General features: G+C 54.0%; 1 protein-coding gene across 1 annotated transcript in view; it reads right to left on the bottom strand.

The window, feature by feature from the left end:
* Positions 1–8,505: 8,505 nt before the first annotated feature.
* LOC309452335 (uncharacterized protein) overlaps positions 8,506–10,287 on the bottom strand; it is a gene marked incomplete at both ends in the record, with an annotated part of 41,834 nt that continues 40,052 nt past the window's right edge. The window contains 4 exons of the mRNA XM_082076976.1: positions 8,506–8,631; positions 8,849–8,938; positions 9,279–9,446; positions 9,632–9,744. Coding sequence (XP_081933102.1) covers positions 8,506–8,631; positions 8,849–8,938; positions 9,279–9,446; positions 9,632–9,744 — 497 coding nt within the window. The remainder of the gene's footprint in view (positions 8,632–8,848; positions 8,939–9,278; positions 9,447–9,631; positions 9,745–10,287) is intronic.

Below are 10,287 nucleotides of genomic sequence, written 5' to 3' on the forward strand. Positions count from 1 at the left end.
TTTAAAGGAGATCTCCTTGTTTGGATAAGGAAAGCCCTCGAGTGGTGTGCCTAGACTTGGCCCTCTTTGGATGTGCTGGAGAAAAGATAACTAGGAAACAGGAATTCCGCTGACAGCCTGCATCTACCCAAACCCCAACGGGAGAGCCCAGTGGACAGCGAGGAAGGTACAGGCCAACCCACACTTCTACCCTCTCTCTATCTACGCCATCCCCGTCTCAAAGGAAATGACACATTACCTTTTCCACACACTGGAATTGTCAGGAAGGGCAGGGAGAAAAAAAAGGACGTAATTTCCAGAAAAAAAGAAGAGTATAAAAACAATTGCAGACAGCGAGGAGCTGAGTGGCTCCGCCGTCGAGCTCAACCCGCGCTCACGCTCGCAGCACAGCCGCCAGCTCAGTGCGAGAGCACGGCAGGAGCTGCCGGGGACGCCCCTTATGAGCACCCGGCCCTGGGACGCCCTTTGTGACACGGGGCCGTGCGGGGCCGCGCAACAATGGGGCTGGCGCCGCCCGGCACCTCCTGCAGCTGCGGCTGCGGGGCCTCCCCAGGCACCGGCCGCGGGGCAGGGGCTCCTCCCCGGCAGAGCGCGCACCTCTGCCCACACCAGGGTTCAGGAACAGGCCAGAAGGCGCTCCAGCCTTTTGGACAAAGTACGATCGACTTCAAGACTCATCACTCTTGTCCTTTTTCCGCCAACACTACTCCACGAGGTTGTCAGGAAAGTCAACTTCTTCACTGAAACAAGGAAGAAGAAGGAGTGTGTTTGCAGTGCTGTGAGCTCCCAGAGAGGAGCATCGAGCTCTGGCAAATCTGCCAGGTTCTGAGTCCCCCACGCAGGGCGAGGTGCCCATTGGAAGGCTGAGCAGCAGCTTCTACTGTCCCCTTCTTCTCCTTTCAGGAGTTTTCCGTAAGCGCCGAGTGCTAATGTAACGTCGAGCAGTTGGAGCAGGTTCTCGGTCGGTTGCTGCTGCATCTGGTCCCTCATGTCTGTCATCTCCCTCTCCTTTGCATCCAGCATCTTTGTGATCTTCTCCCACTCGCCAGCCATTGTTTCCTCCAGCTCGCGAATGCGATCTTCCGTGGCGCTGGCCTGTGAAAAACACAGTTGGCATCTATGTGGGTACAATAAAAACGTTCAAAAATCCATCTCCCTCCCAAATGGACGTCAAGATTTCTGTCCGCAAAATTCATGGAACGCAAAGGGACGGAAATGTCAATCCATCCAAACACCACAGTGCTCTGGATTAGTTATGAGAGCAAATGTAGTGCCTTTACCTGTTTCTGAAGGCGAGAGAGCTGGTAGCTGAGAACTTCTTTCTCATAAGAGCCTCTTTCAGCTCCTATCGCGCCGCACCGGCCGCTTTGTTGTTTCGGTCAGAGGACAGTTTGGCATTTTCCAGCTGGAAGGCAAGATTGATACACGTCACTTGCACCGAGTTGGATATTCTGCAAATATCCTTTCAGTACAAAATAGAAGCTATTTAATCTCTAATAATTTTAAATGGAAATCTGGGAAGTTTATTAGAAGAATTGCATAATGTTAAGGAAATGCCCAAAGGACCAGAAAAATCTATTTCAGTCCTATTTCTATAGGATTTGCTTATAGAGTCACTACCTAGATCACATCTAACAAGGGGGCTGTTGCTGCTCAGAGATGCCCCCACGGTGGCTGAAGTGCCCGGGATGTTCAGCGCTGCCCAGTGCCCATCGACAGCCATTGGCAGCTCCAGAGGTGATGGGGCCACCGCATTCCCCTCTGTGCCGCTGTCACCCAGGTCCCCAGGCACGGGGCTGCTGCCTGGACCATCCTGGCTGGACTCCACCGCCCCCCTGGGAGCAGCCGAGTAGCTGCAGGGCCTCTTGGAGCAGCTCATCCTCCGGGATGGCCAGTTCAGCTGCCAGGTCTGCAGAGGCTGGTTCGGCAGCAGAGGGGCCGGATGGAGCGTCGCTGCCCAGGGCTGTCGCCAGGGGGTGGCCACCGCAGTCCCCTCTGCGCTGCTGCCACCCGTGTTCCCAGGCGTGGGGCTGCTTCTGGGACCATCCTCGGTGACCCGCACTGTAGCTGGAGTGACACCAAACAGCCAAAGGGCCTCTAGCAGGAGCATCTCCTCAGATACGTCAAAGCCATCGGTGGGGTTCTCAGGGGCTTCATTGAGGAGGGCAGCAGAGGGGCTGCTCCCGGGGATGTTCCTGCCTCCAGATGCCCCCGCGGCGGTGGCCGTGCTGGGAATGCTGATCGGTGCCCGTTGCCCCTGGACGTGCCGGTAGCCGGGGATGGAGGTCGGCAGCACCGGGGGTCTGGGGCCACCGCTGTGCCCTGGTGGCCGTAGGGGATGGTCCACTGGATGTGGAACAGCCGGGGGTCAAACCATCCAAGTAAAACCAAAAACCCTCTGTGCCTGTTTACGTTGAGTTCTTTAAGGAAAGTAGGTGGGAATTCCTGCAACAAAGCTCTGACAATCAGGTGCAAACTTGAGTGGAGAAGCCTGAAAAGTGCTCCTTGAAAATGTCCTCTTTACCTTACCTCCTGAAACCTCTCTAATTTGCTGTACAAGTCTTCAGGACTTGAACAAAATGATGAAAGAGGCAGGGCTTGTCAGGCTTTTTGCCATTTTAAGAAGCCCATTTGTGTGTTTGAGGCTGCGTCCATGAATCACAGGTACTGAGAAGAGACTGAAAAAAGGCCTCAAGGACCCAAACTCAAAATCAAAACCTCAGAGTTCCTTGAAGCATTAATGGGCCCCACTGAGGACTGTTACTGACAAAGCCTCCCCAGGGGCTCGTTAGAGCAGATAATTGGAGGCTGTTATGAGAGGTGGGCCAAGGCCCTGTGCAGGTGGCTCTGATGCTCAGAAACCCCTTGGTTTGCTTTCTGAAGCAGAACGGAGAAGCCCTGACCTGCAGGCAATGGGAAGGGGGATCCTGTTCCTCACATGCGGCTCTGGGCTCTTCCTGGGACCGTGGGATGTGGGTGTGCAAGGCCAAGGGAAGGACAACACTGGTACAGCAACTTCCAGCTTCCCCGTGGGGCTGCAAGGAGGCAACGAGGCCCCAGTGCCATGAGGACAACATGTCTTCTCCCAGGCCTCAGTGGCAGAGACAACTGCCTTGGCCAAGGGACAAAGACCTGGGTCCTGTTGGTCCCTTCCAGCCTTGCCAGCGCCCTTTGCCATCTCCACCTCAGGCTGTTCTTTATGGTCCTACCCCTGCCCCTCTTTCCCTCCAGGCTGCAGACACCCATCTCGCTTCCCCACCTGCTCTCACCCCAGCATTTCTGCACCTTCACTGCTGTGTCTGCACCTTCACTGGCTGTTCTTTGGAACACAAACCATGGGCTGATCCAGACTCCCTCCTGGGGACATCTTGCACCACAGCACTGCTCTTCCAGTGACATTTTTTCCTCCTGATACCCAGTCTCCACCTTCCAATCTGCATTTGGTGTCTTTTCCTTCTCTCTCCTGCTTTTTGCGACTACCAGGGAAAGCTCACCCACCTCAGAAATTGCCCTTCAAACAGGGAACCCAACCTGTTTAGGCTTTTTCTGGTCTTCCACTTGACCAGAGAGAAGTAACCTCGGCATGATCTTCTAGATCCCATGAGTGCTGCTGGCCTTTCAGCTTCTCTGACAGACACGACCATGTCCCTGGGCACTTTGGCAGAGGTTCTTTCCCAGCCATGTCCCTGCTGCTGGGCTGTCACCTCCAGAGACAGAACTGACTGCATGGTCCCCTTCACAGCCACATGCATCTTACAGGATTAAGAGTTTCTGAGACACAACTGACCTCGTACACCACCCTCCGTATGGCCCAGGACCTGACCAGATAAAAGTATGTTTGTTTTATGAATTTGATGAAATCTATTTCCTGCAAATGACTGGAGTGGAGAAACATTCTTCACAGGAACTGCTGTATTTATGTTGACACTTTTTAGTTCTCTTCCTCTGTCTATTTTTTGTTTTTTTTTTTCCTTCTTCCTCCACATGTTCTGTTTTCAAAAACCTCTCCAAGGTGAAGATTCATTGAATCATAGAATAACTCAGGTTTGAAGAGAGCCCTGAATATCACCTTGTCTCACTCTCCTGTTCAAGGCCGGCTGAACCAGGTGAAGTTTTTCAGGGCCTCTGCTCAACGTTGCATCTTCCACAAAGGAACTGAAAGTGCACTGTGTCTATCTGGACTTCAGCAAGGCCTTTGACACTGTCTCCCATAATATACTCCTGCAAAAGCTGGTAGCCCACGGCTTGGACAAGTGCACTCTACGCTGGGTTAAGAACTGGCTGGAGGGCCGGGCCCAGAGAGTGCTGGTGAATGGGGCTGCATCTAGCTGGCGGCCAGTCACTAGTGGTGTTCCCCAGGGGTCAGTGTTGGGTCCAGTCCTATTTAACATCTTTATTGACGATTTAGATGAAGGGATTGAGACCATCATCAGCAAATTTGCTGATGACACCAAGTTGGGAGGGAGTGTCGACCTGCTGGAAGGCAGGAGGGCTCTGCAGAGGGATCTGGACAGACTGGAAAAATGGGCTGATTCCAATGGGATGAAGTTCAATAAGGCCAAGTGCCGGGTGCTGCACTTTGGTCACAACAACCCCCTGCAGCGCTACAGGCTGGGCGCAGAGTGGCTGGAGAGCAGTCAGACAGAAAGGGACCTGGGGGTACTAATTGACAGGAAGCTCAACATGAGCCATCACTGTGCCCAGGTGGCCAAGAAGGCCAATGGTATCCTGTCCTGTATCAAAAATAGCGTGGTCAGCAGGACAAGGGAAGTGATCCTTCCCCTGTACTCTGCATTGGTGAGGCCACACCTGGAGTATTGTGTTCAGTTCTGGGCCCCTCAGTTCAGGAAAGACATTGAAGTGCTGGAGCGAGTCCAGAGAAGAGCAACAAGACTGGTGAAGGGACTTGAGCATAAGACCTATGGGGAGAGGCTGAGGGAGCTGGGGTTGTTTAGTCTAGAGAAGAGGAGGCTTAGAGGTGACCTCATCACTCTCTATAACTACCTGAAGGGAAGTTATAGCCAGGTGGGGATTGGTCTCTTCTCCCAGGCAGTTAGCAATAGGACAAGGGGGCATGGGCTTAAACTCTGCCAGGGGAAATTTAGGCTGGATATTAGAAAGAAATTCTTTACAGAGAGAGTGGTCAGGCATTGGAATGGCCTGCCCAGGGAGGTGGTGGACTCGCCGTCCCTGGAGGTTTTTAAACTGAGATTGGACATGGCACTTAGTGCCATGATCTAATAAACGGACTAGAGCTGGACCAAGGGTTGGACTTGATGATCTCTGAGGTCTTTTCCAACCCAGTCGATTCTGTGATTCTGTGATTCTGTGATCATTGAGAAGGAGAATAAAGATGATGGCCCAAGTGCTGGTCGCTGAGGGATGCTACTAATAACTGGCTTCAGAGAGGACTTTGTACCACTGGCGACATGTGGACTTGACCGTTGGGCCAACTTCCCACCCAGCGTCCACTTCTTCAGCCCAGAGAACGCCAATCTGGCTGTAATGACACCACAGGAGACTGTTCTTGACCCTGCTTATTTGGGTTCAACAATCCCGTTCTTGTCCTTCAAGTGCCTGAAATGGCTACAGGTAGACGAGTGCCATCCCCTTCCCAGGGACAGAGATAGGCTGACCAGCCCGTAATTCTCCCACTTGTCATTCCTGCCATTTTTGAAGATGGGTTTGTTGTCTGCTGAGATGAATGTCACCGGGCCAGTGGGGTTTGTTCCTAGAGCCACACACAGAAATGTCAAGGCAGCCACATCTGGCCTTGTGAACTCCTTAAGCAGCCAGGGATGCTCAGGGGCAAAGTCTTCCCCTTCTGCTAACAGAGGCAGGAGTGACAGTGTCTCTCCAATCTCTGGTTCCCACTACCAAAGGATGGGTGGCAGCTCAGCCCTGTGGTGTGCCTTGTTAGTCTAGAGTCATCTGAAATGTCCCACTTCATGAGGAACGGGCATGGGGACATTGGTTTGAGGAAGCACATTGCAGTGCTGCATTTACATGGTTTCCCATGGGCTGTTGCTCACAACATGAAGTGACCTTGAGATATTGTCTGTCCCTCAGGCCTTCACGGAACACCGAGGAACAGCTGCCTTTTAATTTGTTTCAACACACGTAGAGCACAGCTCCTCATTTACACAGCCGCTCAGTCAAGAAGTCACTGCATCCTTGAGCTCCTGGTTCCTCATGCGGTAGATGAGGGGGTTCAATGTTGGAGGCACCAATGAGTAGAGAACTGTCATCCCCAGGTCCAGGGTTGGGACGGAGAACGAGGGGGGCTTCAGATTGGCAAACATGGCAGTGATCAAAACCAGGGAGGCTGCGGCCAAGTGAGGGAGGCACGTGGAAAAGGCTTTGTGCCGTCCCTGCTCAGAGGGGATGCTCAGCACGGCCCTCAAGATCTGCACATAGGACACCACGGTGAACACAAAACAGCCAAAGAACAAAAAGTCGCTAATCACAGGAGGCCAGACTTCCCTGAGGTGGGTGTCTGAGCAGGAGAGCTGGAGGATGTGGGGGATTTCACAGAAGAACTGGCCCAGGGCATTGCCCTTGCAAAAGGCAGTGAAAATGTACTGACCATGTGCAGCAGAGCAGTGAGAAACCCAGTGGCCCAGGCAGCTGCCGCCGTGTGGACACAAGGTCTGCTGCCCAGGAGGGTCCCGTAGTGCAGGGGTTTGCAGATGGCAACGTGGCGGTCATAGGACAGGACAGTGAGGAGAAAATACTCTGAAGCTGAAGCTAAAGCTGAAGCTGAAGCTAAAAAGAAAACAGAAAGACTTGAGAAGCACACCCTGTGTAGGTGTCCCACAGGGAATTGACCACGGATTTGGGAAGAATGGTGGAGATGCAGCCCAGGTCGAGGAAGGAGAAGCTGAGCAGGAAGAAGTACATGGGGGTGTGGAGGTGCTGGTCACAGGCTATGGTGGTGATGATGAGGCCGTTGCCCAGGAGGGCAGCCAGGTAGATGCCCAGGAAGAGCCAGAAGTGCAAGAGCTGCAGCTCCTGTGTGTCTGTGAACACCAGGAGGAGGAACTGGGTAATGGAGCTGCTGTTGGACATGTATATGGGCATTTACACTCTAAGGCTTGATAGCCCATGCACAAGCACATACCTAAGTGGTTCAGATGAAGGATAGTCTTGCACAAGTCACCCTTTGTGTCTCCCGGTGCCATGGACACAGGGTTGGTCTCTCCAGAGAGTGGCAGAGGATGCACTGGATCCCCTTCTCAGGACAGACCCCTTGCCAGAAAGACACAGGCACGGGGGTAACTCTGGGTAACTCATTCAGATGAAAAACATCTGAACAGCACCGCAGCCATTGGTCCCAGCCAGCGCGGGTTCGTGAGGGGATCTGGGGGTTCTGGTCGACAGCAAGTTGAACATGAGCCACCATTGCCCCTGGCAGCCAGGACATACTCTGATTCCGTCATTCTACCAGGGTGCAGGATCGGGCCCAGGGCAGGCAGCACTTCACTCGAGGCTCCCGGTGATGCAGCTCCTGGGAGAGCTCAAGAAACGGCGGCAGTTGCCCATAAGTGCTATTTTTGGTCTCTCCCCATCGCTCTCTGGCCGGCTCGCTGCCCCCATTCTGTAATTCCCCCCGTCTCCGTCTTTAGCCCATTGTGCTGGTTTAACTGCAATCGAGTTACTTTTCTTCAGACACTTAGAAACTCTTTTGGTTTAGTTTGGTTTTGGTTTGGTTGTCATAGCCAGCACAGCCATTGTTTGGGATCCCATGACAGAATTAATGTTTTTCTTCACGTAACTTCCCAGTGGTCTTGAGGTTATTTCTTTAACTGTATTTATCTCAATCCACAAGATCGTCCCTTCCCTTTTGATTCTCTCCCCTATTTGGAGGTGGGGAGTGAGAGAGCGGCTACCGTGGATGTGATTGCTAGCTTGAGTTAAATTCATTTATTAATAAACTCATTTATTAATACATTTAACAAATAATTTACGAAGGGCAAACCCTGGCCAATAGATGAAGGGGATTATAGCGGTGCATACATGGAAGTACAGAACGAGAAGGGGTAGTTACTGAGGATGCACTGGATAGCGTGGCACCTGAGCATGGCACAAATGGCATGAAATGGCAGGAGAACCCCAACAGCATCCCGGGACGCCCACTCACCAGCCCCGTCTCTCAGGAGCCCCTCGGAATCCTCCAGCAACCCCCAGGAAACGCTCTTGCCGTCAGCGAGCTGCCCCGAGCCCCTGCCCATCCTACACGCTGCTGGAGCTGCCAGGAACACAGAGTTCCAACCCTCCCCAGCCCTGGAATGCCAGTGCCGAGGGGAGGGCAGAATAACAAGGGGCAAAACACTTCAAAATTCCACACGGACACTAATTAACCCGACACAAATGAACCTCTGACACAGATGAGCCAGATCAAGAACAGGAACGTTCATGGGCTGAGGAATCGGGTTTGCAAATCTTCTACACCAATCTGAAGAGACACAGCATTTTTTATTTTTTGCCTTTGTTTCTGCTCTGGTGTCAGCTGAGGCTTTCTGGTTTTGCCATCTTCCCATGAACCTGCACTCGATAAATGCAGGTATATTTCGGGTATCCCCAGTTGCTCTTGACAAGAAATTTGACGTATGAAAAGGCTCTGGGAAGTGCCTGTGAAGAAAAGAGGCAAAAGGAAACGGAGGCGTCAAGAGCCAGAGTGCAGTCAATGGATCTGCCCCTGCCAGCCCGGCTCCTGCGCAGAAACCAGCTCCCAAAAGTGCTGCGGGCCCCTGTGCCCAGCGAGAAAGCGTTCACGCTCTTCCTGCTGCGGACGTGCGGGCAAACCTGCTTTGCTCCCTGGCATCTCTCCCCCGCATGTGGACCGTACCTTCAGCGGGAACGTCTGGATGGGCTCTTTCACCACGTTGTACATGAACGTCCCAAGCAGAGTTTCCTCTTCTCCGTCCGCATCCAGTCCCTCAGGGGCGAAGCACAAGGAGAGCAGCTCAGACTCATCCCAGCATCGCGGGGATGTACGCGCTGGATCAGCCCCGTCCCGTTCCCAGCCTCTCCTGGGAGCCCAGCGCTCGTCTGGTACTGGTTGGGCTGGAGCTCAGTCTCCACCTGGAGTTTTGGTGAAGAACCCTGAGGTGCCCTGGACAGACTAAGTCTTGAGAGGGAGGAAACCTCTTGAGCCCTTGAAGTATCATACCAGGGCACGGCCGGGCTCAGGAGAGAGCGGGACACAAACCTCTGGGCATACACAAAGTCACTGTTACGGCTTTGCCCCAGGGCAGAAGCGCCCAGCAGACACTTACAAAGACGGCGACGTCTCTGGGGGCGCTAATGACGGACCCAGAGGGAGAGGCTTCCTTGGAGATGTGCTGCACGGTGACGGCGCTCAGGTGGACTCGTGCTGGCAACCGGATGACCACCTGGCCCTGGCACCCTTGGAAAGGCCAGCAGTTCCCTGGGGAAACATCCGGCTGCACCCAGAACAGCAGAGAAATGAAGCGTGAGAGAGCACTGGGGCCAACACAACTGCTCCTGGAGCTTGCAGCGCAGGCACCGGGTGTCTGTGGGGTCTGCTGCAGCTGGGAAATGCCCCTGAGATAGACTCCAAGATCCCAGGAAGGAAGGAAACCAGCACTGAGGATTTCTGCTGCCCTACCTGCAGAACAGCCTCAGGAGGGTTGGCAGCACGAAACAGCTGGATAACGCTGCAGATCCAATTCCCTTGGCAGCTGTAGGTCTGGGAAGTTCTCCGCGTGTCGATGGCGGCACCTGGAAGGAAGGGGGGGCAGATGACTGCAAGCTGAGGACTCGGTGCTCAGACGCGACCCGTGAGGCCGCTGCCAGCTCCTCGTTTTTCAGTCCTGTCCTCATCACCAGTTTGGAGAGCAGCGCCGGGAGCACGGCTGGGCTGCTTGTGTCCGTACCAGCGCTCTGCAGGGCCCAGTCAGACATCTCCACGGAGACTTGCGAAGCCGCCTCGGACGCTGCCTGGTTGAGGAACAGCGCGGTCAGCAGTCCAAGCCCACCAACAACCCCAAGGAGGCTTTCTCGGGGCTTATGCCCAGCCAAACCTCCTTCCCCAAATGCACGCTCACCTTCCTTGCGCTCAGGACCTGCACCCTCAGCTGAGCCACCTCCTGCAGCAGATGCCGCATAGTTTGATTTTGTGCCACCAGCAAAGCCTGGTAATCGCTGAAGGACCAGGAAAGCAGATCTCGTCAGAGAGATGTCCATCCCCTCTGGGGAGCGTCGGAGCTCAGCACGGAGCACAGACACGGGTGCTCGCCTGGCTTTGCCAGCGCTTCCCTCCTC

Source organism: Streptopelia decaocto, assembly GCF_964273445.1.
Source record: "Streptopelia decaocto genome assembly, contig: HAP1_SCAFFOLD_30, whole genome shotgun sequence".
NCBI classification, from domain to species: Eukaryota; Metazoa; Chordata; class Aves; order Columbiformes; family Columbidae; genus Streptopelia; species Streptopelia decaocto.